Source organism: Calidris pugnax, unplaced genomic scaffold, assembly GCF_001431845.1.
Source record: "Calidris pugnax isolate Ruff unplaced genomic scaffold, ASM143184v1 scaffold95, whole genome shotgun sequence".
Classification (NCBI taxonomy): Eukaryota; Metazoa; Chordata; class Aves; order Charadriiformes; family Scolopacidae; genus Calidris; species Calidris pugnax.
The window spans coordinates 6032706-6055033 of NW_015090885.1; the positions used below are offsets into that span (position 1 = coordinate 6032706).

Below are 22328 nucleotides of genomic sequence, written 5' to 3' on the forward strand. Positions count from 1 at the left end.
GCAATTTGGGAAGTTATTTTAGGTAAGAGGTTCTTCCATGGAGATGTCCTCAGCACAGACACAGCAAGGATGCTTCAAAAAATCTGCCTCATTTTTTAACTCTAGTGCTTGCTGCAAGGCTAGAGATGTTTCTAACTAGCTGAGATACAGTGGCCAGAATCTAAGATGAGTTGATTAAAGGCTGACTTCAAGAGCAATTAACATGTGGTTTAGTCATCTTGCCAGGGAACACATACTCCAGGGATCGCAATCGGTCCGGATCTAAGCTTTCATTTAAAGATTAAAAAGCCCTTTCCGACACGGGAGCTGAGCAGGAAGGGCAAACCGACAGCTCGCTGGGGAGAGAGGTGCTTTCTCCTCCACTGAAGATAGCTGGGCAAACCCTCCCTCGTGCAGACCCCGGGTGTCCCTACAGGAGGGGGCTGCTGTCCCCCAGCTCTCATCAGCTGCGGGGCTGCTCTGCCCAGCGGGGCTTCTCATTACAGCACCTGCCCTACAATTTTTAAGTGGTCCCATAGGGAAAAATCTTCATTAAGGCCAGAGCTCTTCAGGCCATAGGCAACACGAGTGTTTTCAGTTCACATCTTCCCCGGTAAGACCCCTAAGCAGAAACACGAATGAGGTAAGTCCTGAGAGTTTGGAGACTGCTGAGGTAAAAAGGAGGAAGGGAAGGAAATGGCTTGTCAAAACCGACACAAAGCCTCCCCCACCTCAGCATGCTAAGCAGAAAGAGAACTGCTTTCTGAAGGTGCAGAGAGGGTTTTCTTTCCCTCCTTGCTCATGATTACAGTCCTGAAAGATAAGCATGGTGAACCTAACTAATGAGACATGAGTCACAAGCGATGCTATTTTTAAGGTTAGTCATTTTGTTAGCTACTGGCTGCTATGAAAGAAAAACAAACAACAACAAAGCGCTTTTAGTAAAAAATTATCTTGAATTAGTGCACCTCAACTCCTTCTCTTCTTCCCACTCCACATCCTTCCACAATTCAAAATGAGCCTCAAGGATTTCCCCTGCTGTTCATTCCCCCCTCCATCAGGGCTGGCGATTCTCAGCCTGAATGAAGAGCTGCACGTACAACAACATAGAGGCATTCAGCGTACAGGGACTGACTGGGGGGGAGGCTCTGCTCGAGCCCTCTTGGCCAGCAAAGTTTCCCAAGCAAGGACCTTTCCCAAGCAAGCTCCTCCTTTGCAGTACAAATCTTCTCTGCCAGGAAAAGATAATAAAATCTTTCCAGAATCTTACCCTTTTGCCAGCTCTACTGCAGAGTGACGAGGCCAACACTTCGCTGGCATGGGCAGGCATGAAGCACCACAGCAGTGTTTGCAGAGTGGTTGCTTTACATGCTGGAAAGTACCCAGCAAATGAGGCCCATTACTGTTATTTGCCTCTTGAGTCGTTTGCCTCAAAAACTAGGGAGCCTGTATCTTCCAAGGTGTCCTTGCAGCTTATCTGTTGTTAAAACAGACGAAACTTAGCAGAATACCCTGGGAACTTGTTTGGAGGGCTCAGGAGTCCCCTAGTGCTGGTCAGTCTTTAAGAACCACCTCTTAGAAGCACAGGAGCAGGCAGTTCCACTGTGTCGTAAGTCAAGCAAGTGGGGCAGAAGACCAGCTTGGCCAAATGGAGAACTCCTTCTGGAGCTCAAGAGGAAAAAGAAATTGTATGATCTCTGGAAGCGAAGTCAGGCTCCGCAGGAGGATTACAAAGCTCTGGTTTGTATACACAGGGAGAAGACATCAAAGGCTCAATTAGAGTTGAAACTGGCCAGTGTTTTGTCAGATAACAAGGGCTTTTTAAAGTAAGTTAATAGCAAGAGGAGACTTAAAGGAAACACTGGACCAATACCTGTAGAAGATGGACATCTAATTAATACAGATGAAGAAAAAGCAGAGGCATTCAATGCTCTTTTTTTTGCCTCAGTCTTTAATAATACTGATTAATATGATAACATTGCTTTAATAATACTGGTTGTTAGTATAATACAAGTCAGTATAATACACAGTGCGCTGTGTGAAGAACTGGCTGAAGGCCAGAGCTCAAAGGGTTGTAGCAAATGGAGCTACATCTGGCTGGTGACCAGTAACCAGTAGTGTTCCTTAGGGCTCAATTCCAGGGCCAGTTCTGTTCAATATATTTATCAACAATCTGGATGCAGAAGTTGAAGGCATCATTAGCAAGTTTGCTGATGATATTAAACTGGGAGGTGCTGCTGATTCTCCTGAGGGACAAGATGCCTTGCAGAGGCAATGGACCATGATTAGTGGGATGAAATTTAACAAGTCTAAATGCCAGATTCTGCACCTAGGACAGAGTAACACTGGACACAAGTATAAATTGGGAGAGAAGTGGTTGCAGAGCAGCCCTGCAGAAAGGGGTCTAGGGGTGCTGGTCGACAGCAGGCTCAATAGCAGTGTACCCCACCAGCCAAGAGGGCAAACCACATCCTGGGGTGCATCAAATGCAGCACAACCAGCCAGTCAAAAAAGGTGATTATCCCACTGCATTCAGCGTTGGTGCAGCCTCACCTTGAGTACTGTGGGCAGCTTTGGGCTCTACAATTTAAGGTCCTTGAATGAGTCCAGCAGAAGGCAACAAAGCTCGTGAAAGGGCTGGAAGTAATGTCCTATGAGGATCAGCTAAGAACTTTGGGTTTGTCTAACTTGAAGAAAAGGAGGCTGAGGGGTGACCTCATTGCTCTCTACAGTTTCCTAAGGAGGGGACATGGAGAAGGAGGTGCTGATCTCTTCTCTCTGGTATCCAGTGATAGGACATGTGGGAATGGTTCAAAGCTGTGCCAGGGGAAGTTCAGACTGGACATTAGGAAGTATTTCCTTACTGAGAGGGTGGTCTAACTCTGGAACAGGCCAAGAGGTAACAGGCACATACTCGAACATAGAAAGTTCCATCTGAACATCAGGAGGAACCTTCTGAGGGTGGCAGAGCACTGGAACAGGCTGCCCAGGGGGGTGGTGGAGTCTCCCCCTCTAGAGACTTTCAAAACCCACCTGGACACATTCCTGTGCAACCTGCTCTAGGTGGACCTACTTTGGCAGGGGGTTGGACTAGATGATCTCCAGAGGTCCCTTCCAACCCCTATCATTCTGTGATTCTGTGATTCCTAGAGAGGTGGTTGATGACCCATCCCTGTCAGTGTTTAAGAGGCATTTGGACAATGCCCTTAATAACATGCTTTAGCTTTTTGTCAGCCCTGAAGTGGTCAGGCAGTTGGACTAGATGATCATTGCAGGTCCCTTTCAACTGAAATTATTCTATTTCTATTTCTATTCTCAACCCTTTGAAACTGAAGTTTCCTCCTTGGTTTGAAGTTCTGTAACACGTTTTACCCCATTACATCACGGGAAAAACAAGAAGGACCTGAGCCAATCCCTGATGCCTGCCTCCCTGTGTCTGGGCGCCATGCCATGGTGGTGTTAGGCAGCAGGATCTGCCTGAAATGCTATCACTGGCTCTTCATAGCTTACTCCTGCCCCATCAAGAAGCCCTAGCCCTTGTCCCAACTGACAGACGAACCCTTGGAGCTGCACACCCCACATCTGCTTCTTCACCTGCAGAATGGGGAGTACTGCTGTGAGAAACTGCCTGGACATGAGCCAGGGTCTCGACCTCCTCTGCTGTCCCCTTTTTATGCTAGGATCCTGCCCTTGGGGCACACGCCTGGCAAGCACAAATAGCTTCTCCCATCTCATTCTCAATCAAAATGGGAATAAAATCAGAAGCCCATTCTATCGAATCGGCCAAAAGTGCTGTACAAAAACTAAATGTGCAGGTGCAGTGGTGACAAAATCCCAAGCCCATCTAGCTGTGTTTGCAGGGCTTGCTCCACGCTCCTTCCAGAAAAGCAAGGGTGCACCCAAGAAGACATGCAAGAAAACATCACGGTCTGTAGCAGAGCGGCCCTGCCCTCTGCCCACCTTCGCTGTCAATTACAGCAGATGGCGACTCATGCATTCAGTCCAAGAGGGCAAGCTGCTGCTCAAAGCTGTTGGCAAGAGATCCTCCTCACCTGGCTGCTTGACTGTGAGGGTGATGAGTCCAGAGAGGTCCTCTGCCCGCTTGTACCAGCGGTCACTGGGATCAAGGAGCCACTCTTCTACACGGCAGTCGTAAGCCCCACTGTCCCGCACGGTGGCATTTTGGATGGAGAGGATGTAGAGACCTGGGGACGGGCTCTCCAGGTGCAGCCGGCTCCGCAGGTCGCCCAGTGCCACCAGGTCCCCATAACGCAGGGTGCTCTGCCGGCTCAACCAGGCCACCGCCTCCTTCTCTGGGTGGCCTGGCCGCCAGACATACCACTCCACCGACAGCTGGGACGAAGGGCTGGTCCGACTGATGACCTGGCACTCCAGGGTCACCCACTGGTTCTCCAGCACCGTGATGTTCTTGTGGGTCTGGTTCACCTTCAGGCGGTTATCTATGGGAAAAGGCCATTAGAAATACAAGGTGACCAAGGGCTGCAAGGGTCCTTTGTCTCCCCACAAGCTCTTCCCGCATGGCTACAATCCTGGGGGGTGATGAAAGAAATGAGCAAGGGGAGGAAAAGAAAGATTTGGGGTGGGGGAAGAAGGGGAAAAGCAAATAAGACTTGTGGGATTTAGGGTCATTTGAAAATCTCAGGCTAGCCACCAGCAATGCCCCATTCAGCACAGGGAACTGGAAAACCACAATCTCCCAGTAGGACCTGGGGAGTCCTAAGTGCACAGGTACCTTACGAAGGGAAGTCACACCTCAATCTTTTCTCATTCTCTTCCTGGGACAGGGCAGTAGCCCGGTCACACCCAGATCAGTAAGCCCTCTTGCAGTGGGAAAAGGGAAAAAATCAAGGCAGAGAACGGAGAGCTGATTATAGGGAACCACCACTGCAAAAAGAGAAGTGGCACAAGGGCAAAGTCACACATGGTGTTTTGCGGCCTTGGGAACGTCCCCGGTTTTTGCTCCACAATTTCACTGATACACAGGGGCATGACTGCAACCAGCTTTTATGTGAAATGACGTGATGTACACTCCTAACTCCTTCATGACTTCTTTCCAGGGGCACAGTCTGGACTTCCCTGGTATGGCCGCTGCAGCAAGTGACAGGCGCTGTACTTCCCAGAGAGAGGTGGGCAATACAAAGGAGGGGCCAGATCACAAGTCCCCCATCCCTGACTGCCCCATAGCCCTCTCAGGGCTTTGCAGACAGAAACGAGGAGCTGGGACCAGCAGCAAACAGCATGCTGCGGCCTGCTGTCCTCCCTGTGCCACCAGGCAAAGCTGTGCTGGGGACACCATCTGGGGACCATACTCAGTGTCCCTCCCGCATCCCCGTCCACACAGCCTGCGTCTAGCCAGCTGAATTCGGACAGAGAAAATGCATTAAGCATCCTAGACCAGCCCTGTTATCCAAGTGCATCCCTCCTGCCTGAGGGATTTTATTCTCCAGAAACAGGCACCCGGAGCAAGCGGGGACATCCTCGTGAAGCACTGGTGCTCTGCTTCAGCAGCACACACGGCATCCAGGCTGCTCTCAAAGACGGTCCTTGCCCACCTGCCTCCCCTCTTTGCATGAAATGAGGGGTCTGTCCCCAGATCATGAGGGCCATCTTTACCTCCTCCATCAGCCCATCTTTACCAGTGATCTCTGCTGCCACGGAAACCACCAGCAGAGCAGATTTCTCCTCTCCTGGCAGCCAGCTCCCCACCTCATTAAACTCGCTACTTGCATCTCGTGTGCACAGCGCAGAGGGAACAGAGACAAGGCTCCCCGCGCCTGCCAGGAGACAGGCACAGAGCAAAATTAAACTGTGTGCAAGACATGAAAATGCTTTCCCAGGCAGGCACACACCAGTTCTCTCTCGGCAGATCGCAGATTGCTACGTGATGCTCTTGAGGATAAAGAAACCTGGCCCTCTAGATTGTGGGGGACAGAAGACTTTCATGTGGGGACACTGAAATGCACACCAATCAAGCCTAAATGGAGGAGGGTCACATCAAAGTGGGGAAATGTCCTTCTTTGTCCAGGGATGTGCAGGCATGTGGATGCAAGGAGGGGGTGACAAGGCTGTAGCAGACAGAAGAGCAGAGGATCCCGGTTGCCCTAGAAAAGCTCGATGAGCTGACAAGACCCAACACCAAAGAGGACCCCACCGGCGCAGCACGTGGTGGTACCTGGCTGCTTGACGGTGACCTCCGTCCGCCCTGACACCTCCTCTGCCAGCTTGTACCAGGCGTGGTTGGGGCTGAGCAGCCACTCCTCCACGTGGCAGTAGTAGCTGCCGCTGTCCCGGACCTCTGCCCGCTGCACCGTCAGGCTGAAGAGACCCCCCGACGCCGAGCGCTCAAACTGCAGCCGGCCCCGCAGCCCTTCCTCCTCCGCGTAGGTGCCGTACTCGAAGGCTGAGCTGTGGGTGGTCTTCAGGATGAGCTTGCCGTCGGCGTCGGAGGGCTTGTGGACGTACCACAGCACGGCGAAGTGCGAGTCGGGGCTGGTCTGGGATTTCACGGAGCAGTTGAGGGGGATGGGTCGGTTCTCCACCAGAGTGATGCTCCGCTTTGACTTGCTCACCTGCAGCTTGGTCACTGCAAGGGAGGAATGGAGAAGAAGGAGGAGAGGTGAGTCATTAACACAGAAAAGAAACTCACCTGGTTTGGGGAGGGCCAGAGAGTCCGCCCCCAACTGCAGGCATGACTGCTCTTGCCTGGGTCCCACTTACACTGGACTTTAAGACAAAGGCATTTAGGTGTTCTCCTACCAAATCTTCTTTCCTCTTTCACCCCCCACTCTACTCCTGGATCCTCCCACTATGTCCCTCATCAAAAGGCTGCTTTTTCACAGCTTATCCTTTGAAAGATTCCTTTTCTTATTTCACCATGGTCTGAGGCACCAAGCCTAGGATGAAGGCTACACCCAAACTCAGTGGGTTTTTTCACAGTGAAATCATACCACTTGTACCTCAGGGCAGTGAGCTGTTGACCACATCCAGAGAAAACCATTTCCAAGGAAGGGTGAATTAAACAAGACTCTTACCGCTGTCACATGCCAGCTGTCTCACTGACACATAACCCACAGACATGTAATAGCTAGGGGAGCAAACAGGGGCACAACTAGAAAAGAAAAAGAGCACCAGACTGGAAAGGATCGGCAGGAGCAAGCTCTGCTCCAGCAGCCAGGAGCTCTGGCTCCAAGGTCCATCACGACCACGCAGCCTGGACAAGCCACGGGGATGTCACCTCCCTCGGCTTCCCAAGTGTGACCGCAGCTCCCACGCGGGGAGCGAAGTGGTCACACAGCATCGAGGATGACACAGCAGTGTCATTAGCTCTTGTCCCTGACGGGAGAGAGACACACACCGGTCTCCGATACCTCCCTCCCTACAGGAGCAGGAGATAAAGCCTCCCCTGCGTGTGCTCAGGCTGTGCCTGCTGCCCAAGTCTTGACCCAGGGCATTCCCATCTCCAGGGAAGGACACCAAGCACCCTCCCGTGACACTGGTGCTCGGTGTGCCCTGCAGCCCTGCTGGCTCCAGACCTGAGGAGAGGAGCAGGTCCTGGCCAGACACACCACATCCTCCCCCCAGCAGCTCTGCCACCACCTCCCCTCTTTCGCCTCTCCTGGCATGGCAGCTCCCTTCTGAAAGCGGGCACGCTGTCTTGCTGCCAGGTGAAGGGGTTCTGCTGACAACTGGTAAATCTCTTCATGAAACCTAGCGAGCACCTTGGGCATGGGTGGCACAATGGAAGCGTGGCACCGAACAACTGAAGGCTGCTAGGAAAGCCCTCCCTCGAAACCTGTCCCACACATCCAATGTCTGCAGGAAAACAACGTTGTCTCCTCTCTCCCACGGAGACACGGGCTCCTCGCTTTCCATCACACTTTGCTTCCAGCTTCCCTTGGGCCCCAGGGTCTCGGATGCCTGTCAGCACAGGCAATGAGCAATGGCACCCAGGGAAAGGACGGGCACAGGCAAACAACATCAAATGGGAGGGAGGAACTCCCACCGCAGCAATGCTTTCTGCTCTAACACAGCATCTGAGATAGGCATCCTGGTAACGCATTAGACGTTCCCCTGGAGCCTGGATTGCCCATGGCTTTAATCAGTATGCTAATAAAGACTCGATGGCTGTGTTAAGAGTATGGCACTCAGACAGTGGAGGGAAGGAAGGAGGGAAACAGTCCCTTGTTTTCCCTCCCTGAAGAATTCAACCTAATGAAGAGATTAAGCCTCCCCCTGTTGTATTTCTGCTGTACCACAGACACACTCCTTCCCCTTTGTTTCACTTCAGGACAGCAGCCTTAGCCACCGCACCCACACTCATCCCACCTTCTTGGCTCACTGTTGGTTAAGAAAGGTTATTTCAAGCATTAATCAATCTTTCGAGTCCCTGAGAGATGAACCAATAAAGAGGAAGGTGATTCTCAGCAGTTTCCTTTCTCCCCCAGCCCCCTTTCCAAACAGTTTATTTTTAATTGGTACTGGATTATTTTCTGCAACCGTTACTAAGGAAACCTCTGTTACTATAGCAACCGTGTATGTTAAGTCAGTAGCCCTATATCTATTAAAATGCAGTATATACACATGCTGCGTGTGGTGGGGTTGCTCAATATCAACACACACACGCACACAAAGCCAGGGTATGCACAAACCAGAGCTGCCGAGGTGCAAGCGTTCCTCCCAGTTCTCTTCCCACATCACGGCACCTCCAGGAGACCAAAATGAGGAGGATGGGCACCGAGTAATTTTAAGCCTGCTCTTTGAAGCAACAGACCTGCACCTCATATGTGACAGAACTATTTTTCTGAAACAGTGAGGGCTGGTTCCCAGGCCATAATCACGCCAATTCTCACTTTGTACAGACAGCACGGACACCTGAGGTCATCCAAGGGCTGTTGGATGGCTTCTGTGGAGCTCTCCCTGCTTCCTTTCGACACTTGAGAAGGCACCCTCTTTTGTAGGGATGAGGGGGATGGGGAAGAAGTCTTATTAATTCTGGCAAAAATGAGATCTTAAATTACACACACGCTCCCCAGCCCTCCAAGCCCTCCTTGGCAGCTGTTTCAGCCAACATTCAGGAATACACCAACTCATGCACAGAGAGCTCCCAAATCTTGATGAGATGATCGCCCTGGCAGGGAATTACAGGTCTTCCCTTTGTGAGACTGTGTGTGCTCGCACAGGTCGTAACACAGTGCACAAAGTTTTGCCCAGATTAGAGGTATTGGTGATATGTAATGACACCCTGCCAATGCATTTCTCATCTAACACGACTTATTTTCCTAACAGAGACACACCATGGAAGATGCAAGTGCAGGTTTTGTTTCCCTCCCACAGAATTGGAGAGGACATTCTCAGCCTTTTCCAATCTGTGAACACCAAATGCTTCCTGGTCCAGGCACAGGCTCCTGCACAGTAAATGCGCACCTACCTCTTCTTCATTACGTTTTGCAGATCCCAGAGAAATAATTCACGCCTTTTACAGACCACAGGCTGAACACTGCTGAGATGGAAACACGGTGGTGCACAGGTTACCTTGGGGCAGCTTCACCTTTGGGCTGCAGGCTGGTTCTCTTGCTCACGCAGGGCAGAGATCCTCTGCCCACACTCTGGGTAGGACACAGGAAGCTTTGTGGGGCAACTCCCACTTCTGCTCCCCCGCAGGGATGACCATCAGCCACCATTCACAGACGTGCCAACTAATCCAAAAGGCTCGTTTTGCATTTGGGAAAATCGATTTAAAAGGAGGGGGGAAATAAATCCTGAAGTTAGTGGGGCAGGGTGATGGTGATGGTAATGACAGAATACACCACCAGGGAGTCCATCTCTTTCCATCCTGGTGGTGAGTCTACTCCAGCACAAAGCAGCTCGCTCTCTGCCCCATGCAGCCTGCCAGGTCATGTTTAAAGATGCCTGCCATGACATGGAAATGCTCGTAGCTGCTGGTGCATGAGTGAGATTGCAAGAAGACTGACACCCCAGGCACTGAGCCAGCCAAACCTCACCTTCCTGACACAGGGGAAACTCCCTTCCCTGGCTTGGGGATTTGCCTGGGAAGAGAGCCAGGAAATCATGATTCTGTGATTCTATGAAAGGGCTTGGCCTTCAAATGCTGAGTTGATCCCATGTGCCCCAGGAGCCGGGGTTTCGGTGTGCCAGGGCAGGGCTGCTCCAGCACTCCCTCCAGCAGCGGAGGCAGTGGGCACAGCGACGTGAACAGGCAAGATTACATGGCATTTTCTGCTGCGCTGTCGAGGGGCTGATGTCCTCTTAACAGCCTCCCGAACATCTGCTTAGTGAGGGAAACAGGTGCATGTGTCTAGGTGAAGTTATCGTGCATATCATCTGCAAACCATAAGCCTGTTGCCACAGTGTCTCCTGGCTCCCTGGAGGGTGCCAGTAAAGAGGATATGATACCTTGATGTACTCTAATTGGCCCTACATACACTATTAAGGCTTTCAATTTACACTGGCAACAAGTCACGGTTACAACTCCCATATTTTTTTTAAGCCAGCCTGGTCTCCCAGCCCCTGTGAAGCCATACAACCCGTGTGAAGAAGGTGTGGAGGCGCTGGAACTCTGCAGTGATGCTCCGGCAGGAGGCCTGAAGGCAGCGCTGGGACAGAAGACATCAGCTCTCTGATGGCACAGAGAGATGCTCTCCCACACTGCTGAGGGCATCCTCCTGCATTTACTGGAAGAGCTCCGGGAGGTTCAATGGGTGATGACTCGTGCTGGAGCCTGGCCAGGACATGGGGGATGTTATAGGTCTCTTAGGATGCAGAGGTTGGCAAAGATGCCAGATGTCCACAGCAAGACCATACACTACTAGACATCTCACCTTACAGCATCAGAATTCTTTTGCACTAATTCCCAGGCTGAGGAAAATGTCCCCTCTCATTTGCAGGGACATGCCTTGTCTCAGGATACTTGTGGCACCCTCTGGTCCTCAAAGCTTGCACCTCTGGGCTGGGAGGCCAGCTCAGACATACCTTACAACCACAGCTGGCTATGACATGGCTAGGTGCTCTGCAAGCTGATATATATGGTAGGGGTTTTCTACACACCATCAAGCAGGCAGTCAGCCTCCTCAAGCTGGGCATGTGGTAAGCACAGTTATACAAATATTTGGGGGCAGGGAAAGCACTCATCAGAGGAGGAGGACAGAGGCAGTGACGTGATTCACAGCTTTTCTGCTGACTCGCTGCTATGTTGAAGCCTCTTGGCTCCCTCCCCTCTGTTTCCTAATCATCAAGCAGGGGTTACAACACTTACCTTTAACCAAAGCACTTGGCAATCTGTACCTAAAAATGCTGTGATCAAAAGATGCTCTGTCTCAGACTCCTTTCCTCATCCTCCCTTGTAGGCAGCAAGAAAACACAACAGCAGGACTTTACTTCCCACCTGGGAAGAACTATTACCTACTGCTGGGAATGGCGATGTTTAACTGCAGCTGAAGATATGCTCCCCCCAGAAAAGCCCTGTATGAAACCCCAGCGTGCTGCCCTTCAGTGAAGGAGGAGGGGGCCGCCGGCCGGGGAAGGAGCCAGCCCCACACGACTCAGTGGCCGTGGAGCAGAAGGGCACAGGAGGATGGCCACCATGAGCCCATGGAGTCCTCAGGGAGCCCTGTCGCCGTAGCGGGGAGGCGGTGTCCCACTTTGGAGGCTGATGCCCTCTGGGGAGAGCTCCTCCAGAACATGCTCTCGCCTGGAGAGAACTGACGAAGTGTTGCAAAAAGTTTTCCTGGGGAATGTCCTACTTTTAAAAACATCCATCGGGATTTCCCTGTGCTGAGGTGGGGGCGGGCGGGGAGCAGAAACGAGGCCAACCCGACCCGAAACCAGCCCCAGTTTAACACCAGACATGGGGTTTATCAGGCCGATCAGGACAGACCTTTTTCCAGGAGCACGGCCCCAGGGCGACTCTTCCTGGAAGAAACCCATCTCTCCCCAGCACCCTCAGGGTGCAACCCCGAAGGGCACCAGCATAAACTCAGCCCCCCCTCAGCCTGTGGTCACTACCCAGAGGTGACCCATCATTCCCCTCGCTACAGCCTGAAAACCACTTGGTGCCCAAACTCCTGTCTGGGGATGTTTGCCTTGGATTCAAGGGACCCGTGTGCAGGTCACTGCCCTGCCACTGGCTTAGACACGCACTAATGCTCAGCCCTCTGCCAGCCCTTCTCCCTTCCACAGGCAGGGCTCAAGAGCCTCCTCCACCTCCACACACGCTGCAAGGACACCCATGTTAATGCCCGTGGGGATCTGGGGCAACAGGAATCAAGCAAGTACATGTCAACCTTCTGACTCAGCATGGCGAGGGGTGGGTGACACATCTACTAGGTTAGCTGAAAGCAAACCGATGTTCAAAAGGGAAAGACGTGTGAGCCCTTTCAGAGAAGGGGCATCAGAATAAAGGCATTTGCAGAAGGGAAGATGAGACACTCCTAGGAGGACCTTGCTCATTAGGCTTAACCGTGGCATAGAAATCACAGTGAAGTAGAGACAAAGGCTTCCAGCGCCGGGGGAACCTCCCCAGAGAAGGCAGGAACATGGCAGCACAGCTCCTGGCTCCTGTTATTCTCTTTTAACAGAACACAATTCCTCCTGAAACTGGATTAGTGAGGTTGCAAATTGCATTAGCCAACATGGGAGGCTGCTGGTGCAACAGGAGCAGGAGAAAGGGAAATAGCATTAGACTTTGCCTGCCATTATTACTGCCATTATTAACTTGTCACTTTACTGTAGTGTTCCTATAACAATGAATTATTGCCTGCAAACAGGCTGACATGATTGAATTACTGGGAGAGCAGCTCCATGGGAAGGAGAGACAACTTTAACCCTTTCCTGAGAAAGGCTCAGCTACTGCCCCCTTCCACTTGGGCAGACAAAAGAGCTCAGGCTTCGACTGTGAACACCATCTTGACCTTCAGCAGTGCTGGTTTCAGAGCAATGCCAAGAGTTTCTATGATCCCCAAACCGCTCAAGTCCTGGTTGCAGATGGGCTGTTCTGGGTTGGACATACAAAGAAAGCAGAATATATGCCTGTCTGCAGCAGCAAAAAAAGAGCCACAGCTGGTGCTCCCCTATCTTTGCAAATCCTCCTGCAGCCTCCCTAGTCTACTAACTAACATGCCTTTGCACCCTGCTTCTTTCTCATATAGAGAAGATTGGTCACTGGACAAGCCACCAAACCGACGTGACTGCTCCTCTAGATGGATGTGGGTCACCTTTTCCCCCCCGTCACAGGGTCAGTGCTGTCTGCTCGCAGTCAGACAGGCTCTTAATCCCTGTCTGCTCTTCCCTGCCCGACTGCCCTGGAGAGACGGTGGGATGGCCCTTCTGCAGAGGGCTGTGCCAGAGCAAAGCCCCCGCACGGAGTGGGGAGCAGCAGGCACGCCTTCGCCCACCCCGGCATCACCTTGAGTGCCACCTAAATGCTACCCCAGCTCCCCTGGAGTCTGAGAGGCACAAGCCTCTCTGCCTTTGGACTCCTCCTCCCTACACGTACTGCTCACATTTTGCTCAAAATCAGCTACGTGACACCTCTCTCCCAAGTTTATAGCTCCTTACATGAATGCCGCAAATAACGCTTCCTGCAGCATGGACTGGTGGGTACTCCCAGACCTCGGAGCAACCCTAGGAGCTGGCTGTGACCCACCTTCCCTCCGGGACAGAGAGAGGCTGGGAATAAACCACCAAGTGATCCACATTTCAATATATTCAGCAAGTTGCTGCAAAGTCCACAGCCCAGCAAGCGCAGACGTTCCCCCACCTCACAGCCGGCTGCTGCAGCACGATGAGCCTTAAGGGTACTTCAGTAGTGTGTACATTCACGCTGACCATCACCCTTTCCAAAAGCCCCAGCCCAAAACTGAGCCCCAAGCACAGGCACGTGCCCCGAGGCACTCTGTACTGCTGTAACTTGGGAAAGCCGAGCTTGATGCACTCAAAATGCTGCCGCTGGGTGCTGTGGCAATGCAGAATGGGCATCACCCCTCATGCCCCACGGTGGACCTGCTTGCATCAGATGCTCTGCTGTACCCACACCAGCTTCAGCCCCACAGATGGTGAGCACTACATCAGCCAAACCTACCGACAAGCGGCCCGATGTCCCTCTTCTCTTCAAAAGCAGCACAGTCAGATTGCTGACCTACCGAACACATAGGCTGTGGGTCAAGTCCCTCACCGCACACCACATGCTGTGGTGCAAAGACTGCAGGCAGTGACAAGGGCATCTGCTCAGCCTGGGATTACCAGCCGTGTCACACTAGAGCCGGTGGAGCAGCTAACGAACTAGCAGGTAACCAAGCGGGGCCTCAGGGAAGCATACATATGTGACCCACAAAGTCTCTTTAAGCCCCAGAAGCCATACATCTGCGAGCACACAAAGGGAAGGCTGTGTGCATAGCTGCAGGGATGGAGAAAACTGGGAAGCCCCCAGGTGTGGCCATGGCTAACCCAGAGACCACCAGCTGGGACATGCCGCTGGCCTGGGAAAAACAGGACCTTCCCCGAGAAGCAGAAGCTAAGTCTCTCTGAAACACAACAAAGACTCAAGGTCAATTTAAGAAATAAACAAATATACCCCAAAGCAAAACGCTCCCCAAACTTAAACCCAGAAATCTTCCTGCCAAACCCTGAAATGAATGTGGAAGTTCTGCAGGAGAGAGAGGAGGGGAGGAAGGAATAAAAGATTCCCAGCATGAGTTGTGCCTGCTGTCAGAAAACAATACACGGCTCACTGATCACTTGTAAATTAAAATATGGAGATAGGATCACTGGAACATAAATTCAGTACCAAGCTACAGCCACGGAGGATAAAGAAAGAAAAAAAAAATAACATACTGAGATACTTAATCAACCCCTCATCAGAAAGATTTCAAACAAAGGAGCGCTCTGTCAATTAGGAAAAAAAGTAATTAAACACACCCAAAGAGCAAGTTGTAACACACACAGCAGTACTGCACACAAACTCCCATGCCATTCTGGAGGCTGCCCATTAACGGCTGAATTTCCTACCAGGGTGTCAGAAAAATACTGGACAAGTTTGTGTAGATGCACGCCAGGCGTACAACTGCACCCTGTAACACACGGCTGGATTTAACTTGAGCATTTTCAGTGGCTACTGCTGAAAAGCTGGCTGCTGCACAGAGAGAGCTGAGCTGCTGAGGGTGGTACGAAATGCCATCTTCTCGCCATCCAGAGAGCCAGCTCACCAGACGGACCTCAGGCAGGGTCACCAGATCTTTTGGATGCTGCCCACACCAGCCCTGCCAGCACCAGGTTGTCAGTGCTGCCCACCATGTGAAGATAACACCCCCGGAGAAGGACCCAACTGCATCTATCCAAGAACTTGCTCCCTCCGCTCATTTTTAACCACTCCTTTCCGCCAGGTTAATTTTCCGCAGATTTAGTAAACTGAGCTGGCACACAGCGGGACTGATGCTGGCACAAGGAATGGGACAGGACCATGCAGCCAGCAGCATGCATCAACAATGAGGATCATCTCCCGCTGCTCAACCAAGCGCTAGATCAGCTCCACCTGCACCCTAAATGCTCACGCTGCTGTCTCCTCCATAAATTAACTGGTGAACCCTTCTACTGCATGGAAGAACAAACAAGGAAACGGAGCCATCTGTCATTTCTCAAGAAGTTGTATTTTTGGACTTCTTAAGGATAGAAGAAGTATTACAGCAGGATGGGCTACAGATCCACCATTACCTGGACTCCCTGCTTCTCTGTAGGGAAAACTGTAGGAATTTTCTTTGATACCATCCCAAATTCCTATTTAAGCAAGTAAGATGGCTCTGGGAGTCAACTTTTCTGTATGTTAAGATAAAAGATCCTGAGCCATAGGCTCAGCATGTACAGAGCCTGCCGTATCACAGTAAGGAAGCAGATCGCAGGTTCAGGAAACCCAGAAATTTAGTCTTTGACTAATGTCAAAGCAGGTAGAAACCCCAAAATAATCAGCCCCTTATGAATTAAAGTTCTGGAAAAGCATTCAGATAAAAATTGCCCTTGTTTATTCTGCTGACACAGAGGTACTGATTTCAAAAGGTAAAATTGCCATGGGAAGAAACGGCTGACTTTATTTTACTGAAATTACTTCCTTTACATGGGCATTGCTGCACCACCTGGCTGTGCAGGTCGCTGTCACATTGAAGAGCAAAGCCACTGTTTCTGGCCAGCTGTGTCCCACCAGCAGAAGACACCCCCAGACCATCAGTTGAACCAACACTCATGAAGGCCAGAGGCAGGGTATTTAGAGTACTTGGGGCTGGGCCACCTCTCTCCCTGGCTGTTCAGCACTGTTCTTCTCAAAACAGGACACAACCTGCTTGTGCAAAGGACTGACGGAGAATATGTAGTTTCTCATCTGCCGAGAAGCATCCCACGTGATAAAGAAGCTAGAAAAATGGTAGAGGTCCCATGCCCAAGGATGGGCAGCTAAAGCTGCTGCTGGGAAGGATGCCTGAGCTGAGTACCACGCTGACTGGAGGGCTGAGAATGCAGCAAGAGAAAAATCAGGCTGCTGCAGCCCTGAGCCTGCTTGCCCCAAGGCCACTCACCTTGTGGAGACCAGTGGGGCAGCTGAGGGGCTGGGGCTGCATGCACAGACCATCAAAGGAGAATGGTGCTCAACACCTGGCTGGAAACCTGTTCATCACCAGTGCTCCCTCTCCCCCAAGGGCTGCCCCCACTGACTCTGCTTTTGAAGCCTTCAAGGACATGAGGGATGCACAAAGCTTTAGAGAGCTGGATAACATCTAAGTACTGTTCACTGCAGAGTATTTTAGTCCAAGGAGAGCTAACAGAGAATCGATGAGAAGTTAAAGTGTGTGGAGAGAAGACGTTCCAGACAACATCAAAGAAGTTGCACGTGCACAGACTGCGAAGAGGCTGAGACCATGGTTCTGTCTATGCATGCTGCAAACAGGAGTGGAAAACCGCTCAGGAGATATCAAAGAGAGAAGCAGAGAGTGCTTTGAAATTGAAGTGAAAAAATTGCTCCTAAAAAAGTAACCATGAAGAGAGTTAATTTAAACAGAGCAGCATATTCTGAATACAGCCCAGGTCTCCTGGCTTTGTTAGTCTTGTTAGGGGGCTGAAAAGCAAGACTGCCCGCAGTAGATCAATGGGCACACACAGAGCAGGTTGAGCTGGGTTAGGGTCCCACTAGGTGCAAGAATGCAGTCCTGCTCCCTTCACCCTCATGAAATGCATCTGAGATGCTTCACACATTTAAAATCCAGCTTCTCAGGTTATGCCCTTGGGTGCATTTTCCAGGCTAAAGCCCCAGGGGAGGCCCTGAACATAACTGACTGCAATCAGCTCAGCACGCTTGGCTCTGACAGAAACATTTCACGGGCAAACCTGCAGAGGAGCCAAGTATCACTGCTCCCAGATGGGAAACCAAAGGCAGGAGGAGGTGAAACACAGCTCTGACCCCGCAAAGCCAGTGCCAGCATGCCCAGCACAGGGTAGGGAATGCTGCTGTGCATCCAGCACGAGCTCCCTCCCCTGCTGCTCACTCTGACTTGGGGGATCTTTTGTGGGATCAAGATGGCATTTGCTCTGGATGCTTTGGTTGTGCCGACATCAATGTAACCTCATGCCAACGAGTCACCTGCGGTGGGACAGACTGGCCAGGCTGAGTGATGTGGTGGAGCACGTCTCTGATACCCCTAAGTGCAAAATGACAGCTGGTTTGATAAGGCCAGCCAGAAAGCACCCTGCTTGAAGAGGGGCAGGGAGAGCATCCTCCTGTGGATGCGTGCCCACAGACAAAACCCCACCTCAAATCTGTAATTACAAACTAGTGCCTCAACACTAGAGGGTATATTATAAACCAGAGCAGCAGCAAGAAGAGGAGGCTCTCAGGTACGTGTGACAGTAATGGTACATGGAGAAGACAGGGGACAGGAATGTCAAGAGCAAGGTGTGATGGCTAAGTGTGGAGAAAAAGCATCCCAAGGTACCAGCCTGGGATAAATAACTGTGCCAAGGAGGTGGCAGCAAGTCTAAGTATGGAAGCTGTCTCAGAGGACCTGGTAAGTGTGGGGACAGAGCTCCCCAGGGCAAATGTGCAGGGGTGGGGGACTACTGGGGTACAAGGTGGAAGAATCAAACCCATCTCTGCTACCTGGAAAAAAAAAAAGGGCTCCAGCTGGGTTGCTAATGCAGATCTATGCCCGTGGACAGCCCCGGGTCACACAACACTGAACCCCTTAATTTTGTCTGTTCAGTGTGCTGGAAGCTGATAGGAAAGAGCAGCAGCTCTGAGGGAGAACAGCAGGTCTTACCTCACTGGTGGTGAAAGGAAAGGAGCAAGTCCCTGAGCACCCAGGGGAGAGGAGAACACTCTGTGCTGCAGTCACAACTGCTGATGAACAGTCTCCTGTCTCTCCTGAGCACTTCTTGAACTCCTTCATCACTGAAGCAAGAGTACAACCATTTGCCAGATGGAGCAGGTGGCTGTAAAGCAGGGAAGCGGCGCTATTCTACAGAGCAAACCCACTCTGCGATCAAGCAAGCAGCAAACTTAAATTTCCAGACTTCACTTCTGTAAGGAAGTTTCCAGCTCATTAGCTTTCCTTGTTTAACTTTATTGCTGGATGCTGCCAGCAGCAAAGAGTGTCAGGTTTTTAAGTAGGCACTTTGTGGCCCTTGAAAACACTTGTTTGAGCCTCCATTCAGGAGTCTGGTCACCCTTCGTAGAAAAGACATCTTTCATATCTATCTATGAGAGTATTCCTCCCACGTAGACTTTACGTAGAAATGAGATGGAAGAAAGGCATTAACACTAATATCTGATTTTCATTTGTTAGGGAAAGCCTTTTCTTATACTCCACAAGTGTCTTGGCAATTGTTTGAAAATCAGTCCTCCTCTCCCAGCACTAAGAGTGCCATAAAGAAACCTGTTCTACTTCTCCTCTGCCTCATCCCCTCCTCATCCTCCCACCACCCCCAGCCTTTGTGGTCACAACCATCCTCTGCTTGGCCACTCACAGAGTCTTCAGAGGGAAGGACAAGCGGGATGCTGAGCAGTTTCTCTGCGGCTGTCAGAGATGGGCTTGGACAGAGAGGTAAAGGTCCTCTGCTCTCTGCTCCTTCGGTTTCCCTGGCCACCGCTAGCCCAATGCAGCCAGGCTGCTGTCAGTGGTGTTTCCTCATGGATAGCAGGAGAGCAGCAGAACGCTCTGCACCCACCTGGGGCACAGGTTTTCCAAGGAAGCACAGCTCTGGTTCACCCTGCTCTCAAAGTAAGGTTCAGGTACAAGCCCCCCCCAGCTTCTCCAAGGCCAGCCTGAGAAGCCTCACCCTCCCCTTCCACAACGGTTTCAATTTGACAGCTCCTAATAAACCAAACTTTACGAAGCAGCCCCTGGAGAGCTCCTGGTAGCTAATTATTGCTCTAATGAAGAGCTTGACTGCCTTGTTTGCTCGACGGCTCCCAGGTCAATCAATCTGCCGTAGCCCAGCTTGCAAAAAAGCAGCGAGGAGCCCAGCACCCCTGGCGTCTGCTTGGTTATCATCCCCCGCCACCCCTCCTCATCCCTCCTCCCACGTTCATTACTGTCAAAAACCGGGCAGCAAGAAGGCAGATTTATAGAGGCGATTGCAGCTTCTCCCCACGCGCCTGCTCCAGGATTAGTCACGAAGGAACTGGTCGAGGGACGACACAAGGACAGAGGGATGGGAAGAACGCTGAGGCGAGGGGAGGTGAGTGCCCGACAGGTTGGTACAGGAAGGTCTGTGCCTGAGTACGAAAGGAGTGCTCAAGGGGAAATGGCCTGCTTGCATGAAAGCCCTGCTTTTTTATCCTGCTTTTGCCAGAGAGACTCCCCAGCGCCCAGACCCCAGGTCCTCTCAAATCTCTGCCGAATCACCCCCTTGCTTGTGCTGCAGGGGAAAGACAAGTGTGGTAATGCACACGAGGACAATGGCAATCTAATACAACAGCACAAATCTGATCAACCCTCCTCGCCAAAAGAGATGTCCTAGCCTGCCCAAATTGCAACACAGTCCCCATCACACACTGTGCCACCAGAGACTGTCTGCTGCCCTTGTCTGAGTCCCACAGACTGCACAGACGCACGCCGGTCCCAGACAGCACCTCCCATCTCAGCCACTTCATCCCTGGAAACCTAGCAGGGAGAAGCAAGATCCAAGCTGGAGCCAGGAACAGAGCCCGCCTGACAGCCCTGGGGTCTCCCCTTTATCCACACACATCTATCTACCATCTTCCTCCCTTGGGTAGGACCTTGAGCCCGGGCACCGTTCCCCCTCCATGCTCCGTAGGGAAGGGGGCAGAGAGAAGTGAGAGGGTAGTGCTCAGCTGGCATCCTCACACCGACAGCTCAGCCCGTGCCCAACACTTCCAGGGTCACTTGGATTCAAAAGGAACCACCTGCACCTCTGCCTCCCCTAAAACCTGAGCAATCAGCAAGTGCCGGGGAGCCACCACAGCTGCCACCTCCAAGGACAGGACACATCTGTCCTCGCTGATAAAGCTTGCATGGAGGATGCTCTTTCCAACTGGAAAGGGGAAAGTGCGCAAAGGGCAAGGCAATGTCTCTAGAAGGGAAAGGGGTGGTGAGCCCTTGGGTCAAGCCTCAGCTTTCAGGGATGAAAGAACCAGGGTTTCAGAGGGAGGCCAGATTTTTGCAGTGGAAGGGGAGCCCCAAACGCAAGGATGTGGGTGGGAAGAAAGCTCCACCCCTGCATTTGGGGCTGGCTCCAAGCTCAGCCCTCACTCCTGTGCGTGGTGTCCTGCCAGCTTTGGCTCTGTGGAAGCAGCTGGTGTGAACAGAGTCGTACTTTTATTGTTCCTCCTCCTCTGCTGCAACTTGAGCTCACCAAGAAAGAAACAACAGGCAGGCTCATGAGATGGAAGTAAGAAGGCGAGCACTGTGTTGTAAGGACATGAAACAGCCACAGGCGACCTAGCCAGTCTGGTTGACAGTTCTGCCTGACAGATCCCCTCACCAGCCTAGATTTCTGCCCCAGCCTACAGAAGTGACAAAACAGCACTCACCTCTGGTCTCTCTCCCGGCAAAGCACACATGAGCTTCCTGGAGCTGTGTGCTCCTACCTGTGCACAACCTTCCCTCTCTTCTGCAACCCAAGGTGTCCTGGCTTGCATGACACTGAGGAACAGGCCATGAAAGGGAGCTTCAGACCCTATTGCTGGTGGTGGTGAGTTTTCACACACCAGCAAGTCATGAACACCACACCCTCGTGATACTTAAATTCTTAGAAGCTCTCACACATACAGCCAGAACCCTTTATATGGCTTTTCCTCATGCTGCCAGTCATTATAACAGCTTCATGCCCAAGGGGCCAAGAACGTCACACTCCAAGACCAAATCTGGCTCCAGATGCCATGCAGGACTCCTGTGCCATCCTGCCTACAGACTTTGTATTCAGAACACTCCCTCTTTCAGGAGCTGTGCTGCGTTTTTTCAAATACTGCTTGTTTCTTCTCAGGAGTAGAAAGGGAATGGAGTGTTTCAAGCTGCTGTTTTTTCCTCAACATCCCCTCTTGGCCACAAGACAGAAGCAGGAGAAATCACCTTGCAGTCACATTAATACATGCTATTTAAAACCAGTGTTGCCACCTCTGCAGTCACCATCACAAGAATGCCAAGGAGAGAAAGCCTGAGCACTGAAACAGCAAACCAACACACCAGGAGAAGTTCCAGCACCCTCTCCCTTGAGGACATAGGATTTTACAGAACAAAGAGATGAATGAAGCAATCAGGCAGCCACTATTTTACTTTTCTCACCTGAATACACTTTAAAGGCTGACATGCATCGATTGCACATCTGCACCTGGAACCTGTCAAATAGAAAGGTCACTCTGACAAACAGGGAGCAGGGGTTTAAGAGGAAACTAGAATCCCAGCATTAACGTCCAATCTGGAAACACGCATTGGCTCAGTTTGCCAAAAGACCTTCTTTACGGTGTCTCTCAGTGGATCAGTGAGGCAGACAGTCTACCCCAAATGCACTGGCATATGGGTCAAGGCAGGAGCTAGTGGCAAAGGAAAGAAGGAAGGCATCCAATAGCAGCCAGAAATTATGCCAGATTAAGGTGACTACTAGACTGACAGTGCTCTCAGGTGCTCAGTCTTTCAGAGGTCCTGAACAACACCTTTTGAAGAAGCCTTAGATATTAATCTGAAAATGAGCCCCTGCTTCATCAGCACAGGTCTGACTATGGGGCCACTAGAACATTCATTCAGAGGTAACTGAGGAAGGCACCTCCCACATTGTCCTGGATCCTCTCTGGAGATTATCCAGCCAAAGACCCAGCAACA

The 22328-nt window shown here is 51.5% G+C and overlaps 1 protein-coding gene across 2 annotated transcripts in view; it reads right to left on the reverse strand.

The window, feature by feature from the left end:
- The window catches only part of IGSF3 (immunoglobulin superfamily member 3), a 74767-nt gene that overhangs the window by 4735 nt on the left and 47704 nt on the right, over positions 1-22328 (reverse strand). For both annotated transcript variants that reach the window (XM_014947258.1, XM_014947257.1), the window contains 2 exons: positions 6173-6583; positions 4032-4439 (listed from right to left, as the gene is read on the reverse strand). In XM_014947258.1, coding sequence (XP_014802744.1) covers positions 4032-4439; positions 6173-6583 — 819 coding nt within the window. The remainder of the gene's footprint in view (positions 1-4031; positions 4440-6172; positions 6584-22328) is intronic.